This window comes from Rana temporaria, chromosome 5, assembly GCF_905171775.1.
Source record: "Rana temporaria chromosome 5, aRanTem1.1, whole genome shotgun sequence".
In the NCBI taxonomy this organism is placed as follows: Eukaryota; Metazoa; Chordata; class Amphibia; order Anura; family Ranidae; genus Rana; species Rana temporaria.
The window spans coordinates 217,375,427-217,401,640 of NC_053493.1; the positions used below are offsets into that span (position 1 = coordinate 217,375,427).

At 42.9% G+C, this 26,214-nt stretch overlaps 1 protein-coding gene across 1 annotated transcript in view; it reads right to left on the bottom strand.

Moving 5' to 3' along the window:
• Window positions 1-26,214, bottom strand: part of CDH18 (cadherin 18) — a 925,909-nt gene that overhangs the window by 48,817 nt on the left and 850,878 nt on the right. Inside the window, exon 9 of the mRNA XM_040353556.1 lies at window positions 18,853-18,971. Coding sequence (XP_040209490.1) covers window positions 18,853-18,971 — 119 coding nt within the window. The remainder of the gene's footprint in view (window positions 1-18,852; window positions 18,972-26,214) is intronic.

Consider the following 26,214-nt stretch of genomic DNA (forward strand, 5'->3'; position numbering starts at 1 on the left):
AAAAAAAAGTTGTTTGTTGCCATTTCATATATAATGACAATTATTCATTTATTTTGAAGGTCATTTACCTGTACACGACTGAAGACTTTGTATGCCAAGATCATGTTGATAAAATTAACAATGACAATTACAGACATTCACATTTATTGCCAGAGGTCACTGTTAGGTCAGCTTGTAAGCATAGTATTAGCAGTTTTAATTGAGTGATAACGTTCTGTAATTTCAAATTAAAATGCAGTCTCTAGGGATGAATATATCTGACACAACCATACTTTTACTTATTACAGAACAAATATATACAGGAAACCAAATGTGTTTTATAACTGAATGCAAGCATTTAATGCAATGTAACCTGTGAGCAAAGCCTGAATGAATTTGTAATATAGCATATTACTAGCAAGGGAAATAGCCATGTTACAAAAAGAGAGTAGAATTTAGATTTTTCATAACAAGCAGCAATGGAGGCAGTGGTATTTTTACGATCTCATATTTTGCACTAATCTCTCTCCAATATCTGTTTAGCTCTTTTGCTACTGTGATCGTACTCATGCTGTTTTCAGCTGTATTTAAAGAGAACTCATTATTTCATTGGTTATCTTTTTCTTTGACGTCTAGGATCTAACCCAAACCTTTTTTTTTTCCATTTCTTTCTCTCTTCCTTTCTGCTCCCCTCATATGTGCCATTTTGTTTGGAAATACAAAATTTTACTGCTTATGCTAATATATTTCACAGTTGGTTCCACAATCCCACCGTGCACCTTACCTACATCCTTACTTACAATGTAGGACTGATGATCCCTCATTGTACATAAAAGACGTTCAAATGCTTGGGGACAAAGGAGTGGCAAAGTCAAAATTTAACACGTCATTCTGGGAGGACATCATATGATGTCCACCGGATCGCGCCTTCCACGCTCCCTACAGGCCATGCCTAAACGCTATTTATCACCCACTGTGTCACTGATCTGTGATGACAGACCAGTGTTCACGGCCAACTGCCGGTACCATGTAATACCTGTGACCAATCACAGCAGATCACATGACAATTGTACACAACGAATGGCTTTGATTTATGCTATTTATTGGGTACTATTACGATGATCACTGTGATTGGTCACAATAATCACATGGTACAGACAGAGCTAATCACATCCAATCTGTACCATGTAATTAGATGTGGCCAATCACAGCTAATCACAACAATACACACTGAATGAATATATTTCATTCAGTAGAAATGGTTGTTTATTACAGTGTTACAAGCCATTATAGTGTACAAAAACTAATTCTGAAGACTTCCCATGAGTAGTACAGTGTTACTATAGTAACAGTGTATTGCTATGGTCACAGTATGTAAAAAAAGTTATAATAATAAATAGTTTAAAAAATATTTTTAAAATTGAAAAAATATATATATTAATTTTTTTTACATACTGTCACCAGTCAGTGTCCCAAATCGCCACCACACCAGTTAGATAATGACGCTTTACTGTACGACAATATGCAAAAAATAAAACAATTGTGAAAAAAAAAACATTCTTAATTTTCCAGAAAATGTTGAAAAAAAATTACAACTTCAAAAAACTGCCCATGTCTTGTACTAAATACCTTGGACTGTCTACTTTCCAAAATGGGTCATTTGGGGATATTTATACTGTTCTGCCATTTCTGGGCTTTAAGAAATGACTGTCAATAGTACATCAGGATTGACTGAGTTTCATATATGCAGGTATATATAGTATAACATTTGCTGTAACTGATTATAAAGCGTTAGCTGATGTTTGGCTTCAATTTGTTAGTGTATCTAAATCTGCTAGTCCATCTAATACTCCCATATCCCCAGATTAAAAATGCTGCTGTTCAAAGGTGCCTCCTGTGCTTATTCATCCTGAATAGAGGCATCTTTCTGGCCAGATCATCAGTTGAAAACAGAGGGGAAAAAACTACAGAAGGAAAATCAATGCCATAACTATATCTCATGATTGGCAGCTGAAATATATTACACTTTTGGATTTGGGTTTAATACTGCTTTAACTACTTGCCAACCATCCCTCAAAGTTGTACTATGACAGGTTGGCACGGCTGCGCAAATAGCCATCATTGTATGTCGGCTGCTTTAAGAAGCTAAAAGGGGTGCCACGCCAAAGCTGATGTGCATGGCCGGTGGGCCGCAAAGTCCGCAGGCCACCCGTGATTGCTCATCAGAGAGCCAGAACAAGGATCTGTCAATGTAAACAGGCAGATCCCCATCCTGACAGGGGACGAGAGAGAGAGCTGCTGTTCCTAGTGATCAGGAACAGCGACCCCTCTCCTCCTCTAGTCAGTACACTGTGCCACCAGTTAGAAACACCTCCCTAGGAAACACCTAACCCTTTGATCCTAGTGTTAATCCCTTCACTGGCAGTGACATTTATACAGTAATCAGTGGCAATTTTTAGCTCTGATCGCTGTATAGATGTCACTGGTCACATAAAAGTTTCAAAAGTGTCCACCGCAATGTTGAAGTTCCACTAAAAATTACAGATCGCTGCCATTACCAGTAAAAATAAATAAATAATAAAAATGTAAAAAATCTATCCCCTAGACCAGGGGTGGGCAATTATTTTTTCGATGGGGCCACATGAGAAACTAAAAATATTTTGGAGGGCCGGGCCAAAAGCTAAACTCAATACTGCATAAAATCAATTGTATTTCTTTATAAAAAAAGCAGTAAATATCATTGTTGGACAACTGGTACGAGTACTTGTTATAGTTAAACAATGAAAAAGTGAGTTCAAAAAAAGGGGGAGGGGGAATAACATATAAGCACTCACATTAGCCCACATCCGAAATACTAGTTCAAAAAAAGGGGTAGTACTACACTAGGTAGTGACATGGCGGACTTTCAAAGGCAATCACAGGGACAATTTGGGTTATATAAAAAAATATATTTAATTACAAAAATACACATATACAAATAAATTCCAATAAATGTTGAAAAAAATACATAGATACATATAAGCAATATATTTATCTCGCCGACGCGTTTCGCCTTACGGCTTCTTCGGGACGAGCTTTGAGATTGTATGACAAGAAGATATTGCTACTTGTATACGTCTGAAACGAAATACACAATTGTAACATACAGACAACATAAACATATAATCCAATAAAAATTGAGAGTCAACATGCAACAAACAAGACTCAAAAAAATACCAGTAGGTTGGTGGCCATCCAGTTCATCACGGGTCATTGGAATCACAAGCTATAAAAATGCCAAGTGATGCGTTGGTAAGCTAGAAATTAACCATAAACATAGAGGATATATGTATAAATATTAAAAGCATATAGATGCATGCTGGTATAATGGCTTAGGCAGATGGAACAATGGAGAACCTACCCCAATGGGAGGAGAAAAGAGTCTCCTAATGATGTAGAGGGGCCACAGCGTGAGTAAATTGCTGGTTCTAGGATGGAAAGGTAAATATATAAAGCTCTGTATATCCTAGCAGGGATAAAGTGAAAATAAGAGCAAAAAACAAACGCAAAAACAAAAACAAAACAAATACTAAATATCAGAGTTTATAAAGGCCATTTACCTGAAAATTAAAACAGAAAAAACAGAGCCGGGACCAGCAAGGCAGAGGGCAGGTGGAGGAAGCCTTGGGGAAAAATAGATCCCTACTAAGGGCAGCCACACTGCACTGTCCAATAGAGGACAAACCGGGGGGTTAAGAACCTGCGTAGAATATAATCAGGGTAGCCATTAAGGTAAGATAATATAGTAAGCTGGTAAGTATAGCGTAGAGTAATAGAAGTTAGAGAGAGTCATTACCTTGCAGCTTAAGAGATATAATATGTCCCGGGGGGGTAGCAGCCTGTGCTCCGCATCGGATGAATGAGTGAGACTGGCTTTATAAAGGCCAGCACTCGTTGATGACGCGTCTCACGTCGGAAGGGCGTGATGACGTCATAAGAGTGCCGAGATCGACGGCGCATAAACAGAGAGGGGGGAGGATCAGCTGAGTCTGATGAGCGTCGCAGTGTGACCAATCACAAAACGGGCAGTCTGGGAAGGCGGTGTCTATAGAGTTACGGTTGCCCACCTCGTCCAGTCAATTCACAATAGACTGGGCGTGGTCGTGGGCGTGGCGGCAACAATCGCAAAATCAAGCCCCACTAGCCCCCACATTTAAATGTCGAGGAACAAAGCCGAGAGCAATGTAAAACGGGCCGCACTAAAGAGAAAGGCAGCTAAAGTCAGGCAGATCCAGAGAGTCATACGTGCTTTCATGGCCCAACAAGGGCATACCAGAGAATAAAAAGAAACCAGGGCAGTAGGTCCCCATTTACAATCCTTCAGCCAACACCAGCAGCATCCAATGCATACATAAGAATTAACAATTCCTTTAATATGTAGTGGCTAAATAAGAGCAATTGAAGTACATGGTTGGTGCAGTGATTATAACTTGCCACAAGATGGCAGATGGAAAGGCAGGACAAATACTCGTCCTTAAACAACCAATAATAGTAAAAAATTGAGGCCCCGGCTGCATGCTGACAGTCAATAGGACTAAAAACAGAAATTTATTTACAAATATTTCAACAACTAGATATTTCATACTATATCCATTCCCTGATTAGAAATATTATTATATCTTGCATCCATAATTATGTATACATACAGTGGTTTATGAAAAGGAAAAAAAGAAGAACGGAAATTAGAAAGAATATATAGAGAAGATAAAATAAAATAAATTAAAAATCAAAAATCAATAGTGCTAAATGACATGTCACATATCATCCTATTTGTTTGATTTGTTGGCGTCTATATAATCTGAGAGATTGTCTCAGGTATAATATAAGAGATCAATCAAGGACACCGGACACTTATTCCTTGTTGTCCTAAACGGATAAGCATGTTTCTTGGGTGAAACAAGAGCAAAAAAGTTAGAGAGTAGGCTACTCATAAAGGCATTTATGGAGAGGATAAGGCGGGGAGCCTAAAAAATTGTCGCTTGCAGAGAGATTTATTTGCTTACAGAATGGTTGGTAATACAAAGTTTTAGATAGTCAAAAAAGATTTAAAACTTAAAGCATCATTAAGACCAGGGAATTGATTAGCGTGTAGCTTGTGAATCCAGCGTGTTTCACATTGCAAAACACGCTGGTCAAAATTACCCCCTCGCGGGTCCTCAAATACGCTCTCTAGGGCAGTAAACTTAAACACATCTGCTTCATACTTGTGTCTAAATGCTATGTGATAGCCCATAGTAGTGTTCAGTAGGCCATTGGTTGCGTAATAGGTATGGTCTTTGATGCGTTTCCAGAAAGGTCTTATCGTTTTACCGACATAGAAACTCCCACACTCACACAGAATTAGGTAGACCACTCCTTTTGTTTGACAGGTAATGTGTTGTCTGATTGTATGTTTTTGTCCATTGGGGAGTCGTATGTCGGTACCCACTAACAGGAACCTGCAAAAATTGCATTCCCCACAACTATATAGACCAGGTACCTCACGTTTTTTATCACTTGATCTGGTGTAGTTGCTCGTGACCAGATGGTCCCGGATCGATCTGGCCCGTCTGAAGGTAATTTCAGGACTGGGCCCAATATGTTTTGCCAACACTTGGTCGGATGTTAATAGATGCCAGTGTTTCTGTATTACTTTACGTATTTCTACATGTTGGTTAGAATATGTTGTAATTATTCTAGTGGTGTTTTGGTTGGTCGGTTTGTTTCTGCGTGATAAGAGGTCACTTCTTAGTTTACCGTTGGCTTTAGCAAAAGCTTTTTTTAAACATTTTTTACTGTATCCCCTTATTCTTAATCTAGTATATAAAAGGTCTGCCTCAGATTTAAATTTTTGATCGTCTGAGCAGTTTCGTCTGAGTCGTAGATATTGTCCAAACGGTATACTCTGGACTAAGGACTTAGGGTGGGCACTGCTGGCATGGAGGATGGTATTTCCAGCCGTGGGCTTACGGTATAGAGATGTGCTTAAGTTGCCATCCTCTGAGGTGTAGATGGTTACGTCTAGAAAGGCCAGTTCGATCATGCTTGAGTTCATCGTGAACTTCAAGTTATAATCATTTTGTCCGAGTTTGGTCATAAATATATTGAGATCTTCTATTGACCCTGTCCAGAGGAGCAAGATGTCATCAATATAGCGATACCAACTCAAAACAAACGGAAGCAGATCAGAAAGAATATCACTAGAAATCGACAGAATATCATAGAGACAGCCCATAATATGGCCAAATCCCTTGGTAGCGTCAACAAGGAAGGGAAAATGAGGGAAGGTCCAAAATGACGTATGGATCATTTCTTTCCATACATCTCTTACACCCATCCAACTGTTGCCCAACAGGATGCCTCTAGTGTTGTAACACCTACGCCTGTGAACATATCTGGTCCAACTAGTGTCACCTGCAGTAGCCCTCGTTTGGAGGTAATTAATCTGTCTTCAGAAATTTTAAGTTCATCACAAATTGACCTCCTTAGTCTTGGTCTTAGTTTTTGCCCTGACACCACATTCGACAAATTCGAACTAACCAAAGACCTTTACTTGTTCGCGCGCAAACTGACGTTTAATTTCATGTACGACAGTGAAAGATGCAAACAACAAACTGATTCCATACAACAGGATATATGGAAGGAATTTAAGGTTGCGGATTTCCGTGCCTTGAAAACCTTGGTCCTCTTATTGGAAGAGAATGAGGGGAATCTAGTACCGGAGGATTCATTTGAATCTGAGGAAGTAATAGGACAGCGGGTGCAACTTAATCGCTATCAAAATGACTTAGATGCTCTTGAGAAGGCAGTTAAGAAAAAATCGCTCAAATTTCCTCCCCTCCAGACGAATCCCAATGTCTGGGCCTTTTTGATGCAGGCAATCAGGGACATTAAATCTTTATCTTCCTGTCCACATTCTGACAAAAACCTTACCCCAGCTCAGACTCAGGCTCTTACCAGCCTTAGCCGGAGCCCCCACTTGGTGATCAAGCCCTCGGACAAGGGCGGCAATGTTGTGGTGATGAATGAACTGAACTACCGCAACATGTGCTGGGATATACTTAAAAATAGGGACTGGTACAGACCGGTACCGCCTGATCTTCTTGACAGATTTAACCAGCAGTATAACGACACTATCCAGGCCGCCCTCTCCGAGGGCTTGATCACCAAGTCTATGTTTGAAGGCATCCAGGTCCCCCACCCTAGAGTCCCTACCTTCTATTCCCTTCCGAAAACCCACAAGAATCTGCATAATCCACCAGGCCGCCCTATCGTCTCCGGCATAGGCTCCAAAACTGAACGCGCAAGCAAATTTGTAGACGAATACCTTAGACCACACGTCAACACTATGCCCTCATTTATTCAGGACACCCCCGATCTATTACGGGCACTCGATGGCCTCACCGTACCCCCAGGATGTCTCCTCGTCTCAATTGATGTAGAGGCTCTGTATTCCTCTATTCCTCACACAAAGGGCTTGGAAACAATTAGGAAATTTCTGACTGAAAGAGGCCCCAAATCCTGTAAACTTAATGACTTTATTGTCAAACTCTTGGCCCATATCCTAACTAAAAACATTTTTTCGTTCGATGGGTCCCACTTCCTCCAGGTACAGGGGGTCGCTATGGGCACATGTTGTGCACCGTCCTATGCGAACCTGTACCTGGGGGGGTGGGAACGAGAACTCTTTTCTAGTGATATTCTTTCTGATCTGCTTCCGTTTGTTTTGAGTTGGTATCGCTATATTGATGACATCTTGCTCCTCTGGACAGGGTCAATAGAAGATCTCAATATATTTATGACCAAACTCGGCCAAAATGATTATAACTTGAAGTTCACGATGAACTCAAGCATGATCGAACTGGCCTTTCTAGACGTAACCATCTACACCTCAGAGGATGGCAACTTAAGCACATCTCTATACCGTAAGCCCACGGCTGGAAATACCATCCTCCATGCCAGCAGTGCCCACCCTAAGTCCTTAGTCCAGAGTATACCGTTTGGACAATATCTACGACTCAGACGAAACTGCTCAGACGATCAAAAATTTAAATCTGAGGCAGACCTTTTATATACTAGATTAAGAATAAGGGGATACAGTAAAAAATGTTTAAAAAAAGCTTTTGCTAAAGCCAACGGTAAACTAAGAAGTGACCTCTTATCACGCAGAAACAAACCGACCAACCAAAACACCACTAGAATAATTACAACATATTCTAACCAACATGTAGAAATACGTAAAGTAATACAGAAACACTGGCATCTATTAACATTCGACCAAGTGTTGGCAAAACATATTGGGCCCAGTCCTGAAATTACCTTCAGACGGGCCAGATCGATCCGGGACCATCTGGTCACGAGCAACTACACCAGATCAAGTGATAAAAAACGTGAGGTACCTGGTCTATATAGTTGTGGGGAATGCAATTTTTGCAGGTTCCTGTTAGTGGGTACCGACATACGACTCCCCAATGGACAAAAACATACAATCAGACAACACATTACCTGTCAAACAAAAGGAGTGGTCTACCTAATTCTGTGTGAGTGTGGGAGTTTCTATGTCGGTAAAACGATAAGACCTTTCTGGAAACGCATCAAAGACCATACCTATTACGCAACCAATGGCCTACTGAACACTACTATGGGCTATCACATAGCATTTAGACACAAGTATGAAGCAGATGTGTTTAAGTTTACTGCCCTAGAGAGCGTATTTGAGGACCCGCGAGGGGGTAATTTTGACCAGCGTGTTTTGCAATGTGAAACACGCTGGATTCACAAGCTACACGCTAATCAATTCCCTGGTCTTAATGATGCTTTAAGTTTTAAATCTTTTTTGACTATCTAAAACTTTGTATTACCAACCATTCTGTAAGCAAATAAATCTCTCTGCAAGCGACAATTTTTTGGGCTCCCCGCCTTATCCTCTCCATAAATGCCTTTATGAGTAGCCTACTCTCTAACTTTTTTGCTCTTGTTTCACCCAAGAAACATGCTTATCCGTTTAGGACAACAAGGAATAAGTGTCCGGTGTCCTTGATTGATCTCTTATATTATACCTGAGACAATCTCTCAGATTATATAGACGCCAACAAATCAAACAAATAGAATGATATGTGACATGTCATTTAGCACTATTGATTTTTGATTTTTAATTTATTTTATTTTATCTTCTCTATATATTCTTTCTAATTTCCGTTCTTCTTTTTTTTCTTTTCATAAACCACTGTATGTATACATAATTATGGATGCAAGATATAATAATATTTCTAATCAGGGAATGGATATAGTATGAAATATCTAGTTGTTGAAATATTTGTAAATACATTTCTGTTTTTAGTCCTATTGACTGTCAGCATGCAGCCGGGGCCTCAATTTTTTACTATTATTGGTTGTTTAAGGACGAGTATTTGTCCTGCCTTTCCATCTGCCATCTTGTGGCAAGTTATAATCACTGCACCAACCATGTACTTCAATTGCTCTTATTTAGCCACTACATATTAAAGGAATTGTTAATTCGTATGTATGCATTGGATGCTGCTGGTGTTGGCTGAAGGATTGTAAATGGGGACCTACTGCCCTGGTTTCTTTTTATTCTCTGGTATGCCCTTGTTGGGCCATGAAAGCACGTATGACTCTCTGGATCTGCCTGACTTTAGCTGCCTTTCTCTTTAGTGCGGCCCGTTTTACATTGCTCTCGGCTTTGTTCCTCGACATTTAAATGTGGGGGCTAGTGGGGCTTGATTTTGCGATTGTTGCCGCCACGCCCACGACCACGCCCAGTCTATTGTGAATTGACTGGACGAGGTGGGCAACCGTAACTCTATAGACACCGCCTTCCCAGACTGCCCGTTTTGTGATTGGTCACACTGCGACGCTCATCAGACTCAGCTGATCCTCCCCCCTCTCTGTGTATGCGCCGTCGATCTCGGCACTCTTATGACGTCATCACGCCCTTCCGACGTGAGACGCGTCATCAACGAGTGCTGGCCTTTATAAAGCCAGTCTCACTCATTCATCCGACGCGGAGCACAGGCTGCTACCCCCCCGGGACATATTATATCTCTTAAGCTGCAAGGTAATGACTCTCTCTAACTTCTATCACTCTACGCTATACTTACCATCTTACTATATTATCTTACCTTAATGGCTACCCTGATTATATTCTACACAGGTTCTTAACCCCCCGGTTTGTCCTCTATTGGACAGTGCAGTGTGGCTGCCCTTAGTAGGGATCTATTTTTCCCCAAGGCTTCCTCCACCTGCCCTCTGCCTTGCTGGTCCCGGCTCTGTTTTTTCTGTTTTAATTTTCAGGTAAATGGCCTTTATAAACTCTGATATTTAGTATTTGTTTTGTTTTTGTTTTTGCGTTTGTTTTTTGCTCTTATTTTCACTTTATCCCTGCTAGGATATACAGAGCTTTATATATTTACCTTTCCATCCTAGAACCAGCAATTTACTCACGCTGTGGCCCCTCTACATCATTAGGAGACTCTTTTCTCCTCCCATTGGGGTAGGTTCTCCATTGTTCCATCTGCCTAAGCCATTATACCAGCATGCATCTATATGCTTTTAATATTTATACATATATCCTCTATGTTTATGGTTAATTTCTAGCTTACCAACGCATCACTTGGCATTTTTATAGCTTGTGATTCCAATGACCCGTGATGAACTGGATGGCCACCAACCTACTGGTATTTTTTTGAGTCTTGTTTGTTGCATGTTGACTCTCAATTTTTATTGGATTATATGTTTATGTTGTCTGTATGTTACAATTGTGTATTTCGTTTCAGACGTATACAAGTAGCAATATCTTCTTGTCATACAATCTCAAAGCTCGTCCCGAAGAAGCCGTAAGGCGAAACGCGCCGGCGAGATAAATATATTGCTTATATGTATCTATGTATTTTTTTCAACATTTATTGGAATTTATTTGTATATGTGTATTTTTGTAATTAAATATATTTTTTTATATAACCCAAATTGTCCCTGTGATTGCCTTTGAAAGTCCGCCATGTCACTACCTAGTGTAGTACTACCCCTTTTTTTGAATGAAAAAGTGAGGTTGCCTTACAAGAAAAAAAAAATTATTAAACAAAATTTCCCAAAACAATGAACATTTTTCACTATTTGTGACTCATATTAGTGAAAATTATGGTTTATGTATGTCTTATTGTCCTAGTGATTGATTCACATCACAACTTCATTGATAGCTTTTTTTTGTATGATTTTTAGTTTTGCTCATTACTGCCACACACGTGCAATGCATGGCTGCATGTGTGTGGCAGTGATGAGCAAAAGCAAAAATCATACAAAAAATAAGGGTATCAATTTCAAATCAATGAAGTTGTGATGTTAATCAATCACTAAGACATACATAAACCAGTGTGCCATCAATTGCTGCCAGTGTGCCATCAATTGCTGCCAGTGTGCCATCAATTGCTGCCAGTGTGCCATCAATTGCTGTCAGTGTGCCACCAGTGTGCCATCAATTGCTGCCAGTGTGCCATCAATTGCTGCCATTGTGCCATCAATTGCTGCCAGTGTGCCATCAATTGCTGCCAGTGTGCCACCAGTGTGCCATCAATTGCTGCCAGTGTGCCATCAATTGCTGCCATTGTACCATCAATTGCTGCCAGTGTGCCATCAATTGCTGCCAGTGTGCCACCAGTGTGCCATCAATTGCTGCCAGTGTGCCATCAATTGCTGCCATTGTGCCATCAATTGCTGCCAGTGTGCCATCAATTGCTGCCAGTGTGCCACCAGTGTGCCATCAATTGCTGCCAGTGTGCCACCAATTGCTGCCAGTGTGCCACCAGTTTTTTTTTTTTAAAGTTTATTTTCATACATTTCTCAGTTGTACCTTATCCTCTTAATTTGTCTCCTTTTCCCACTCATTTCTTCCTTTTTTCCTATTCTCATTTCTCTATCATCTTTTTATTTTTCACTCGTATTTTTTCTCTTATTTTCCTCTGCTTTTCTGTTTTCCTTATTTTTCTCTTATATAGTCCCCCTTTTTTTTCTATCTGTTCTTCTCTCTTCTTCCCCCTTTCTTATCTCCTTTTTGCCAGTGCCACCATTCATCTTTATCGATTTACACTTTCCTGTCTCCTCCTCCATTACCCCCTTTCTCGTTTACCTGTTTTGCTTCTTCTGTGTCTCCTTTACTTGTCTCCCGATCTGATGGCTTTACTTCACACGTGTCTTCCTCGCTCCTGTTGTTTTTTGAATGGACGTAATCTGTCTGGGTGGGCGGGGTCTCCAGACGTCATACGTCATCAGCGTCGGCGTTGCCTAGCTACTGCAGGCAGCAGAGCGTGTGCGGGGACAGCAATAGCTGTTTTGATTGGATCCGAGCAACCACGGATCCCTGCACAGCACTCATGCTGTTCAGTGTCTCCGGCTTCTCCCAGCCCTGCTCTGATGATAGATGACATTGGGCAGGAGAGCCTGGAGACTAGAGGAGACACAGGCACAGCCGCATTAGAGGGAGGTAAGCGGTGACCACGGCCTGTGTTAACCCTCTCCAGGCCGCGGTCCCCGCTTACCTACCGCTGTGCGGCCCGGTCATAAACAAATATCGGACTGCGGGCCCCCCGAACCTCACTCAGCTGCGTGCCCCATAGCGACCGCGTGGGTCGCTATGGCGGTAGTTCCGCCACGGCCATCCACTACAATGCTATTTCTAGCGATCCGCCCGGGGGCCGGATTAAAAGGTCAGCCGGGCCGTATACGGCCCGCAGGCCGTAGTTTGCCCACCTCTGCCCTAGACTGTGACTGTTCCCCCATCTACCTAGGTGCATCTTGCCTGGAAACAATACTAAATACAGCCTCCAGCCATTCAAGTGTTGAATTGTATCTGGTAGGCTGCAATTAGGAGGGGTTTAATTAAGGAACAACTTTAACAAATGTATAGTTGTCCTTTAAGGCAACCAGTGTTGAAATAAATTATTTCTGTATTTTCTTTCCTTTTTTTTCCTTTCTTAACTACTTAACCCCCGGACCATATTGCTGGTCAAAGACCAGAGCACTTTTTGCGATTCGGGACTGCAACGCTTTAACTGACAATTGCGCGGTCGTGCGACGTGGCTCCCAAACAAAATTGGCGTCCTTTTTTTCCCACAAATAGAGCTTTCTTTTGGTGGTATTTGATCACCTCTGCGGTTTTTATTTTTTGCGCCATAAACAAAAATAGAGCGACAATTTTGAAAAAAAATAATATTTTTTACATTTTGCTGTAATAAATATCCCCCAAAAATATATAAAAAAAATTTTTTTTCCTTAGTTTAGGCCGATACGTATTCTTCTACATATTTTTCGTAAAAAAAATTGCAATAAGCGTTTATTGATTGGTTTGCGCAAAAGTTATAGCGTTTACAAAATAGGGGGTATTTTTATGGCTTTTTTATTAATATATATTTTTTACTAGTAATGGCGGTGATCAGCGATTTTTTTTCGTTACTGCGACATTATGGCGGACACTTCGGACACTTTTGACAAATTTTTGGGACCATTGGCAATTTTATAGCGATCAGTGCTATAAAAATGCATTAGATTACTATAAAAATGCCACTGGCAGTGAAGGGGTTAACACTAGGGGGCGGGGAAGGGGTTAAGTATGTCCCTTGTGTGTTCTTACTGTGGGGGGGGGTGGCCTCACTAGGGGAAACACTGATCTTCTGTTCATACATTGTATGAACAGAAAATCAGCATTTCCCCCGCTGACAGGACCGAGAGCTGTGTGTTTACACACACAGCTCCCGGTCCCCGCTCTGTAACGAGCGATCGCGTGTGCCCGGCGGCGATCGCGCCCGCCGGGCACACGCACGGGAGTCGGGGGCGAGCGGGGGGCGCGCACGCGCCCCCTAGTGGCCGCTCGAAGAGCGGACGTATAGCTACGGGCTCTCGCCCAGGAGAGCCGACCTGCCGCCATATAATGACGGTGGCTGGTCGGCTAGTGGTTAAATTATAATAAATATATGCAAAATACATTTGTAAAGGCATGTTTTTGTCAGATGATTATGAAATATTGCATGTTAATATTATGTTATTTCATTTTTAGCCTAAAGGTATTCTATTCTGTTCCACATGTTATTTCTCTGCTTACTGCTTGCTTAACCATGGTGAGCAGGAAGTAAGGGGGTAATCCACAAACAGCGGCACAAATTAAGTTACTCAAAACTTATGTCATTTAAGTTACGGCTCCCTAATTTGGTGTCGTAAGTGCCGTATCCACAGCGCATTTGCGCACAAAATTGCGCAAGCGTAACCTAAATCCCGATGCGTAAGGCGGGGTTATTGCAAGTGGGAAGGAAGTGGGCGTGCTTCATTGTAATGAGCCGTGACCCCATGCAAATGAAGGTCCGGCCGTACTGCGCATGCGCGCACGAATCTGCTGCTCACTGGGCATGTGCAGAACTTTGCTCAGCGCAATCAGTGAGATAGGTAAAAGGCCAAGCGTACTTAGTTTGAGGATCGCCCTGTGTATAAATAGCCCCAGACAAACACACTTCCCTTGCAAAAGTATTTCCCTGTGTTACCCTTCCTAGAGCAAGTTGCTTCTGCTCTGAACGTTTGTCGGTGTTTGTTGGTGAGTTGTGTGTGTTAGAGAAGTTTTGGAGGAGTATTAGATTGTAGTTGGTGTTTGTTTCTGCTAAGTGTATTTTGTGTTTGTTTTTGTCTGAATATATATATATTTTTTTCTGATTGTATTTTGTGTTTGTTTTTTGCGTGTTTGTTTTTGAATTTGTAGTAGCTGTCTGCTTGTGTGTTTTGCTTTTTGTGTGTTTCTTCTGTGAGTTTTTTTGTTTGTTTGTTGTGTGTGTATTTTTGTTTGTTTGTCCTGTGAGTTTCTTCTTGTTGCTGAGTGGTGTCTGTGATGGCACCCAAGCGCAGGAAGCTCAATTTTAATCAGGTTGAGAAGCAAATCCTTGCTCGGGCCATCGTCCTATATTTGCATGGCCCTGATAGCCGGAACACCTCCCCGGCCCAAAGGAAGGCGATTCTAAAAAAGATAACGTATCAGATCAATGCGGCGGGGGGGGGGAGACGAGGACCCCCGCTGGCATCCAAAAAAAGATCAACGATCTAAAGAGCGTGGTCCGCAACAAGGTGGCAAAGATCATGGAGGAGGCCCAGCCTGCCCCATCCGGCTCAGTGAGGAGGAATGGGCAGTGGCCCGGTGTTTCTAGCCAGAGCAGGTGGTGGGCCTGCGTGGATATCAGTCAGATGTTGCTGTGAGGCCAGGTAAGTTTTTTGTTTTTCTATCTGGTGATTAGCATGTGTGGGTGGAGGAAGGGAAGATGTGCCAAGTGTGTGGATCCTCAAACCTGTGATTGTTTTGTGTCCTCCACAGATGACCAGGAGGTTGCTGGGCCATCAGGCCAGGCTGCTGCACCACCCCAAGGACAAGAGGCTGCTGATGAGTCCCAAGAAGGGCAGGAGTCCCCAGGGGAGGGGAGTGGCCAAACCTCCCCTCATGAGGAGGTTGAGGGGGAGGAGGATGAGGGGGAGGAGGATGAGGGGGTGGAGGAAGAAGATCTTCAAATTGGCAGAGAAATCCTTTTGGCCTCGGATATGATTACCTTTTAGGCTACCCTTGAGGCTACCCTTGAGGCTACCCTTGAGGCTACCCTTGAGGCTACCCCTGAGGCTACCCCTGAGGCTACCCCATAGGCTGGTAGCAGTCAGGCCACCATCAGGGGTGGCCCCTCCCACTCCTCCCCCAACAGGCCGCAACCCACAAGGGTCACTCTCCCCCCTCCTCCCAGGCCACAAGCCTCAGGGGCAGGCAGGATGGCGACCCAGGATACCAGGGGGGTGGCCGAGCGTCTGCCGGGCAGTCTGCAGAGGGACAATGCCCAGCAGACCCGCCATCTGGGTCAGATAAAAGAGACTCTGACCCAGATGGAGCACAGCCTGGGTGCAATGAAGGAGTCACTCGTTGATGGGGCCACAAACTCATTGGCGGTCATCACATGTTTGTGGGACCTGAAGACCGCCACAACAGGCGTGGCCCAGGAGGTGACTGCCCTGACCCAGGCTGTGCAGGACAATACCAGGGCTGTGCAGGACAATAGGAGGACAGTCACCAGGAGAGGCTCCTCCTTCCCGTGCTCACCCACCCCCCCATGAATATACTCCCTCCCCTGCTCACACCCCCCATGAAGATACTCCCTCCCCTGCTCACACCCCCCCCATGAAGATCCTCCGGTTGGCCGTGGCCGTGCCCGTGTCCGTGCCCGTGGGTGGCCCAGGCGTAGCAATCGCTGCCGCAATTAATTTGCAGGGGTACTTTTGTTTTTTTATTTTTATGATTTTTTTAAATATTTTTATGATTTTGTTTATTATACTGTACTTATGATTTGGTTTATGTGTGTGAATGATGTGTGAATGTGGGGGGTGGCATTCCTGATTAAATAAGGGTGTCACCCTCAGTTTTGGTGGAGTAGGGATCCCCAGGACCAGGGAGAAGTGATCCCAGGTCCCTGAATGGTGTATGAATGCACAGTAACAGAATTGGAGCCGTGGCGGGGCGTTACTGCTCCCAAGTACCGGGGGGGGTACTTGGATCTAATCCAATTAGATGTGCATGTGATGTGTCTGTGCTAGGGACCACAGTGGGTGTGCATGCATGCATTTTCATTGTGACATAATCAATGTGTGTGTTTACTGTGCAAAGATGCATTCTGCGAGGCGTCTCCTGACTGCTGTTCCCTCAGAAGAGGGGGTACCCTTGGTAACTGAAGTCACTAGTCTAGCTATGCGCATGGATGCCCCTGGCATGTTGGCATACAGATTGTTGTCCTGCAAGTGTGTGTGCTCAGCTCTTCCTTAATGGTGTTGCTTTAGCTGACCTTTACACGGCATGTGTAAAATTAGGGCTGCTTTTATAAAGTGTAACTTTACACATTGAAACTAACAGAAGCGCACAGGGCGTAATCTACGGCGCACACACTTAATTTTGTGGATCGCCCTATCTCCCTCATTTGCATCTTTGCCTATCAAAACAGCGGCTTGTCTAGCGTAATTTGCGCACGAAAATGCGCCGGTGTAATTATTTTAGGTAGGATGGAAAAATCAGATTTTAAGGCGTATCTCGTTTTGAGGATCAGGCGCAAAGATACGCGCCGTGTAAATTTTAATTACGCCGCGTATCTCGAGTTAAGTCGGCGCATCTGCTTTGTGGATTACCCCCTAAGTTACTAACCCTCCTATCACCATATGGCTTTGTTAAAGTTTTCAATCAGGCATTAAGCCTGGTAGGTATGTTCTGCCCTGTATCCTTTTTTTTTTTTTACTCATAATACCTTTGGTACATATTACATTATTATTTGTAAAAATATTAAAGATAAAAATAAAAATGAACTTTTATTAGTTTTAAAAAGTATTCACTTAAAATTAATACATATAAATGTTTTCCTTGAAAAGCTAAGTACTTGACTTTTTATGGTTTTGAAACTTTCTGAATCATTTGTAAAAAAGCACACCAATCAGAAAAGTCCAAGTAAATTCAATGCTCCTAATGTGAATGTTGTTTTCTTAAAAAAAAGCTGGAGTAATTTTTTTCAATAAAGTACAGATCATAATTTATAGTCAATTTCTCCCTGTTGTACTTAGTAAATTAAGACTTAATTTCCGTGGTAAAATGTAGTTGATTATAATCACATGCATGCATCTAGACCCACCAACTTATGTTAGTTAACATTGTTATTTGTGTTTCCAACAAGCAGCCTTCATGCTTCCTTACTACAGGTTGCTTTAAAAAAAAATAGCTGGAGTAATGTTTTCAATAAAGTACAGATCATAAATTATAATAAATGTACCCTTGTCTTACTAAATTCGGACAACATTTACATGCTAAAGTGTAATTCATTACAATCACATGCATGCATCTAGACCAACCAGTTGGGTGAGCCTGGGGTGAGAGCAGGGTGGGGGGAGTAGGGGGGTAAGGGAGGACAGGATGGGGGAGGGTGAGTGAGGGCTTGGTGGGGGGGCTTGAAGGAACTCTAGAAACACAAAGAGCAGGGAGAGCAGCACCATCTAATTGCAGTATGACCACAATTTGATGCCAGCATAAACAATGAACGTTGTGTTCATCTGCTCCACTCTCAGGTGCTAGCTGCTGGTGTGTCGGTGGCCAGTGGTCCAGGGGGCACTGGTGGTTCCCAATGCTTCCTGGTAAACTCAGAAACACTCAGGGGCACTGATAACGTACCCAGAAGTGACGTCATCAGTGCACCTGAGTGTCTCCGAATTTACCAGGAAGTGCTGGGAGCCACCAGCACCCCTGGACCTTTGGCCACTGACACACCAGCGGCTACCACCTGAGAGTAGAGCGGATGGACACCAAATTCATAATTTATGCTTGAACTGTTTTTAACCTTGTGAGTGTATTTCTTACATTTTATACATTATATTGCGGTCATGCTGCACTTAGATTGTGCTGCTCTCTCTTAGAGGGAGGAGGTTGCAGGGAGGGGAATCCCATGGACAGATGAAATGTCATTGGTTGTTAAGGACGTGGCGGCCCTGCTCCTTTACAACCAATAATTCCTGGCATTCTTATCTTTACATTTCAGCTGTTAGCAGGGAAATCCCGCTGACAGCTGAAAGAACCAAGCTCGAAGGGATTGGTTTTGGGTATTGGTGCAGTTGCACAAGTACCGATACTCGTGCAAATGCCTAGTATCGGCACCGATACAGATATCGGTATCGCTGCAACCCTAGTTTGCAGATTTGTTGCAACAGGGAGAAAGCCACAACAATTATAATTTTAATATAATACAAATATGGTAAGCAAGTTACAATTTAACACTTTTAACATTATATGTCAGAAAAGTAGGTTACCTGGCCTGCTCTTGCATTTTCACAAACAATTATATCTTCATTTCCAATATATGGGGCATTATCATTAATGTCCAACACTTTGATACCAACTGAAACGTAGCTCATTAGAGTAGGATTTTCTGTAAAAAAACAAAAAAGTGAGTATAACTATCAGTTATAGTAAAAGATATATACTATTGTTATCACATATTTCTATATTTGTCCTGATAAGCTAATGAGCAAGCATTTAAAAAAGTCATGCCCAAGCAGCAGCTCTTTTTTAGGCCTGACTTGAACTACATGACATGTAAGCAACTACCTTACTGGAATTCACATAACTGAGAAAACAGCTTGAAAACGAAATATTGCAAATCGGTAGCTTACTATCTTTCATTCCTCATATCTTTACAGTTTTATATTGTAAACAGGATGTTTAAATCCAACACGAATTATGCTTTAAGCATTTTTTTCAATTAGTTCCTCCTAAAAAATCTAAAAAGGGAAAAATATTGCCCCTTAACCAAAGGTATATGATCTGGTAAAAAAATAAATAAAAAAATAAGGTGCTACTAATAGTGAAATTATAGTTCCTTGATTCTGGATTTTCTGTCACAATTGTTTTCAGTGCTGGCGCATGCCACTAATTATTTCAGATGTGAAGTTCCTGGTGCTGACAACTATTGTGTATGCTGCAGAAAGTAGCTGAACACACTGAAAATTCCCCAATAGATAGACCTACCTTAAATTTTAACTCATAACAATCGCATAAAACAAAACCCCAAAAATGCTCAAAGACAGGTATCCTGTCCCCCCTCCCCCCCGAAAGGTGCCAGTCGTGGCACTGGAGGGGGGGAGGAATCAAATGAGCGGAAGTTCCACTTTAGGGTGGAACTCCGCTAAAACCACTTGACCACTGGGCACTTAAACCCCATTCCTAACCAGACCAATTTTCAGCTTTCGGTGCTCTCACATTTTTAATGACAATTACCTAGTCATGCAACACTTTACCCATATGAATTTTTTGTCCTTTTTCACACAAATAGTGCTTTCTTTTGGTAGTATTTAATTACTGTTGTTTTTTTATTTCTTGCGCTATGCAAGAAAAAAGACTGACAATTTGTATTATTTCTTGATAAATTTGGGGCAAAATTTATACTGCTGCATATCTTTGGTAAAAATAACCCAAATCAGTGTATATTATTTGGTCTTTGTGAAAGTTATAGGGCTAGATTCATAAAGACTTACGGCGGCGTATCAGTAGATATGCCGTCGTAAGTCCGAATCCGCGCCGTCGTATCTTTAAGCGGTATGCTCAAATTGAGATACGCTTAAACGTTGCTAAGATACGACCGGCATAAGTCTCCTACGGGGTCGTATCTTAGTTGCATATTTACGCTGGCCGCTAGGGGCGTGTACGTCGATTTACGCAGAGAATATGTAAATGACGTAGATAGATACGCCTATTCACGAACGTACGCTTGCCCGTCGCATGTAAGATACGCCGTTTACGTAAGGCGTTTTCAGGCGTAAAGATAAACCACCAAAAAGATGGCGCAGCCAATGTTAAGTATGGACGCCGGACAGCCGTCGAATTTCACATCGTTTACCTCGTTTGCGTAAGCCGATTCAGAATGAGGCTGGGCGTAGGTTATGTTCACATCGAAAGCAAGGAGTATTTGCGACGTGATACTGAGCATGCGCGCATGCGCCATACGATCGGCGCTTCATTTACATGTATGGTAATGAATCGTGAATTCATTACCATACAACACGCCCCCTACCTGCCTATTTTGAATTAGGCGGGGTTACGCCGGGCCATTTGCGTTACGCCGACGTAACTTAGGAGGCAAGTGCTTTGTGAATACAGTACTTGCCTCACTATCTTACGTGGCATAGTGCAAATGGGATGCGCTATGCCGGCAGAAAGATATGCCGCTGTACAAGAATCTAGCCGATAGAGTCCACAAGCTATGGTGCCAATCTCTGAAAATGTATCACACCTGAAGTACTGACGTCCTATCTCATTTCTTGAGACCCTAACATGTCAGAAAAGTACAAATACCCCCAAATTACCCCATTTTGGAAAGAAGACATTCCAAGGTATTTAGAAAGCGGCATGGTGAGTTATTTGAAGTTGTAATTGTTTCCCACAATTCTTTGCAAAATTAAGATTTTTTTTTTCTTTTCTTTTTTCACAAAATTGTCATATTAGCAGGTTATTCCTCACACACAGCATATGCATACCACAAATTACCCCCCAAAACACATTCTGCTATTACTCCCGAGTATGGCGATACCATATGTGTGAGACTTTTACACAGCGTGACCACATACAGAGGCCCAACATGCAGGGAGCACCTTCAGGCGTTCTGGAGCATAAATTACACATCTAATTTCCTGACTACCTCTTACACTTTTGAAGGTCCTGGAGCACCAGGACAATAGAAATGCCCCAAAATGACCCAATTTTGGAAAGGAAATACCCCAACGTATAATCTGAGGCATAATGAATCTTTTGAACATGTCATTCTTTCTACAAATTTTGGGAAAATGTGGAAAGAAAATTAAAACACATTTTTTTAACACAAAGCTCTCCATTTATGCAATATTTCTAACACATAGCATGTACATATCAAAAATTACACCCCAAAATTGATTCTGCTACTCCTCCTGAGTACAGCAATACCACATGTGTGAGACTTCCACAGCATGGCCACATACAGAGGCCAAGTACAGCTGAGTATGGCTGAGCATGGCCAAGTATGGCTGAGCATGGCTGAGCATGTTTGAGCATGGCTGAGTATGGCTGAGCATGACTGGGTATGGCTGAGCATGGCTGAGCATGGCTGGGTACAGCTGGGTATTGCTGAGTATGGCTGGGTATGGCTGAGTATGGCTGGGTATGGCTGGGTATCACCGAGTATGGCTGGGTACGGCTGGGTATCGCCGAGTATGTCTGGGTACGGCTGGGTATCGCCGAGTATGGCTGAGTATCGTCGAGCATGGCTGGGTATCGCTGATTATGGCTGGGTACGGCTGGGTATGGCTGAGTATGGCTGGGTATCACAGAGTATGGCTGGGTATCACAGAGTATGGCTGGGTATGACTGGGTACGGCTGAGTATGGCTGGGTATCACCAAGTATGGATGGGTATGGCTGGGTATGGCTGAATATTGCTGGGTATGGCTGGGTATTGCTAAGTATGGCTAAGTATGGCTGGAGGTAGGATGGGATGGCTGAGCATTGATGGATGGATGAGTATTGATGAGTATGGTTGTCTGAGCATGGATGGGTGGATAAGTATGACAAAGGGATGGATGAGTATGGATGGTGGGTTCAGTGAGTAAGGATGGTGGGATGGCTGAGTATGGATGGCTGAGTATGAATGGCGTGATGCTGAATATGGATGGCGGGATGATTGAGTATGGATGGTGGGTGTATGGATGGTGGGATGGCTGAATGTAGATAGCGGGATGGCTGAGTATGGATGCCAGGAGTATGGACGGTGGGATGGCTGAGTATGGATGGCGGGATGGCTGAGTATAGATGGTGGAATGGCTGAGTATGACTGGTGCAATGGTTGAGTATTGATGATAATGGGATTGCTGAGTAAGGATGGTGGGATTGCTGAGTATAGATGGTGGGACCCGGCGTTAACAGATGCTCCCATGTGAGCGCCCCAGGGGGCGCGCTGGAGCTCGACTCTGGGAGGACGTCAATGTACATCCTCCCAGAGTTATCAAACTGTCCTGTAACCGTCATTCGGATATGGGCCGGTTGACAAGTGGTTAATACCTAAAATGAATCTTTAAAGCAGTATTAAACCCAACAGCAAACCTTTATTATATAGCAGCTTACCAATTCTTAGATGTGATAGCTGTATTAGTTTCCTTTTTTAAGCTTTCTTTCTTCAATTTTCATCTAGTGATCCAGCCAGCACATCTGTTGCTTTTCAAAAGCACAAGCTCTCCAGCAAAATATATCAGCTTACATGGATGAGACAAACCAGTTAACACTGGCCTGTGTGATGAAACACAATCAGCTTTTTCATTTATTTATGCAAAACCTTTATCCCAAAACAAAACAGACTGTTTGCTGGAACCAGTGGCGGAACTATAGGGGTCACTGCAGTCGCACTTGTGACTGGGCCCTGTCGTTCTGCCGCTGTGGGTGCCCCAAGACCCAGCATCTCCCCCTGCACTTCTGCCTGTCCATTTAACATGCAGGGGGGGAGGTGGGAGACGGCGATTGTCAGCTCTATGGTGCCCGCGAGCCACAGGATCTCCCTGGGGCTTGTAGTTCTCTCTCCGAATGTATATCCTGCCCATGGACACTATAGAGCTGTTGGTCACTGCCTCCAACCTCCCCCCAGGAGGGGGTACAGAGATGTGCTGGGGGTCCAAGGTGCACAGCGGAGGCCAGCCAGGTACAAGGGAACCTCTGGAAGGGGGGTGACTGTCTGGGGACCCTGATTTAAGGGGGCATCTTGGGACCCTGAAGTAAGAGGGGGCTCTCTGGGGACCCTGATGTAAGGGGGGGCTCTCTGGGGACCCTGATGTAAGGGGGGCTCTCTGGGGACCCTGATGTAAAGGGGAGCTCTCTGGGAACCCTGATGTAAAGAAAGGCTCTCTGGGGAATCTAATGTAAAGGGGTCTCTCTGGGGACCCTGATGTAAGGGGGCTCTCTGGGGACCCTGATGTAAGGAAGAGGCTCTCTGGGGACCCTGATGTAAGGAGGGCTCTCTGAAGACCCTGATGTAAGGAAGGGTCTCTCTGGGCACCCTGATGTAAGAGGGGGGCTCTCTGGGGACCCTTATGTATGGGGGGCTCTCTGGGGACCCTGATGTATGGGGGGACTCTCTTGGGATCATAATGTAAGAAGGGAGGCTCTCTGAGGATCCTGATGTAAGTAGGGAGGCTCTCTGAGGATCCTGATGCTAGGAGAGGCTCTTTGTGGACCCTGATGTAAGGGGGGGGGTCTGCACTCAGATATGTAACACTATTTTATATATACAGTACATATATATATATATATATATATATATATATATATATATATATATATATATACACACACACACATGCACACACACACACACATGTATATTATATACATGTGTATGTCCGCCCAATCGTATGACTTCCTTTACTTCGCTGCTATGGGCTCTAGCCTCAGATGTTTTGTAGACCTAGCAACGCCCCTAATGGGGGCCAATCATGGTTTCTTGCATCGGGGCCCTGAAGATTCTAGTTACGCCTCTGGCTGGAACTGATTATAAAGCGTGAGCTAGAGCTTGGCTTCAGTGTGTTAGTGTATATAAATCTGCTAATATATTTAACACTAGCCTCCCCCAGACTGCAGTGCCCCTACCGCTAACACTTTACCTAACCACTAAATCAAGTCTTTAACCTTTTCACTGCCAGAGCCATTTTTGCATTTTTTGCACACATTCAAAAATTCAGTATAAAAATACACGAAACTTAAATCCGGGTTCCAGCCTCAAACAAGTTTTTTTTTTTTAAATTCAGCAGCTACAAGTACTGTAGCTGCCGACTTTCAATAACAACACTTACCTGTTCAGAGAGCCTTCCTACAGAGCATGCGCGAGTCACGCGACACTTTCTGAATGGCCACCTTGTCTTCTGGGACACACAAAGGTCTCCGGAGTCAGCAGTGGAGAAGGATCATATAGGGAACAAAAAGTCCACTACATGGTGATTTGTTGGTGACAAGTTCACTCTAATGAGACATCCAGGTCTAAGACCCTGGATGCATCCCCTTAGTTCCACTGAATGTAATGCAAAGCAGATCGAATTGCATTAAATTATTTTTCAACCATTCTGGTCAGGGAAATTGACAAAGAGACCTGGAAGTGACATCAAACAAGTCACTTCTGGGTCACCAATAAGAAGAGGAAGGGAACAGACATGTGTCCATCCAGCTCCCTCCCCCTACCTGGCAGCACCCCAGGCGGGCCACAGATGGGCAAGCGGAGCCCAAGATACATAATGAGGGGCAAATTACTGTGGGTGTGTGGAAGCAACTGGGCAGCAGTGCAGCCACCAGACTTTTTCCATCTGACAGGCAGGAGTCTGCTTGTCAGATATACACAGAATTGTGATGGCTGCAGCCACTGGGAATGTGTGTAACACCCCCCCCCCCCCCTAACATGAAGGTCCTGGAGCAGACATTTTTTAAGAAGACAATTTTCTGTATCACAATTGTTTTCCTTCATTTTTCACCATGATCTATGGTCATCCAGTGGAGACTACAAGCATACATGCTGATGCACTTTGCATAGGCATGGTCTACTGCTGTCACCATTAGGAAACCCACATTGAGAATAACAGGAAGTGGCTACAAATGCCAGAGATCATCAGTACTGGGAATCAACAAAGAAAAAATTGGTAAAAATGAATTTGATATTTAAAAAGTCAAATGTTAATGATACAAAGTGCTGTGGGAAGCTAAGTGCCATGCAGTTAGGGTTTAAATCTACTTTTACTTAATCATCTAACATTTTACAATGAAACAAAAAAAAAAAAAATTCTACATTTACTAAACCCAACCAAAAGTGAGCCTAATACAAACCTAAATGATATCCAAACACCAAAAACAAAAAATAACGTATTGCATGTTGCTAGTTCTTAGATAAGTTAGCTGCACTCTGTACCTAAAGAGTGATGCCGCGTACACACGATCGGTTAAACCGTTGAGAATGGTCTGATGGATCTGATCGATCGTGTGTGGGCGCCATCGGTTAGTTAATCGGTTTAACCACTTCCTTACTGTGCACATATACCCCTTCCTGACCAGGTGAAATTTCAGCTTGTGGCACTGCGTCACTTTAACTGACAATTGCGCGGTCGTGCAACGTGGCTCCCAAACAAAATTGCCGTCCTTTTTTCCCCCACAAATAGAGCTTTCTTTTGGTGGTATTTGATCGCCTCTGCGGTTTTTATTTTTTGCGCTATAAACCAAAATAGAGCGACAATTTTGAAAAAAAAAACAATATTGTTTACTTGTTGCTATAATAAATAGCCCAATTTTTTAAAAAAACATTTTTTTTCTCAGTCTAGGTGATACGTATTCTTCTACATATTTTTGGGAAAAAAATAAATAAAAAAAATCGCAAGAAGCGTCTGGTTTGCGCAAAAGTTATTGCGCTTACAAAATAGGGGACAGAATTATTATTATTATTTTTTTTTTTTTTTACTACTAATGGCGGCGATCAGCATTTTTTTCGTGACTGCAACATTATGGCGGACACATCGGACACTTTTGACACATTTTTGGCGCCATTCACATTTATACAGTGATCAGTGCTATAAATATGCACTAATTACTGTATAAATGTGACTGGCATTGAAGGGGTTAACACTA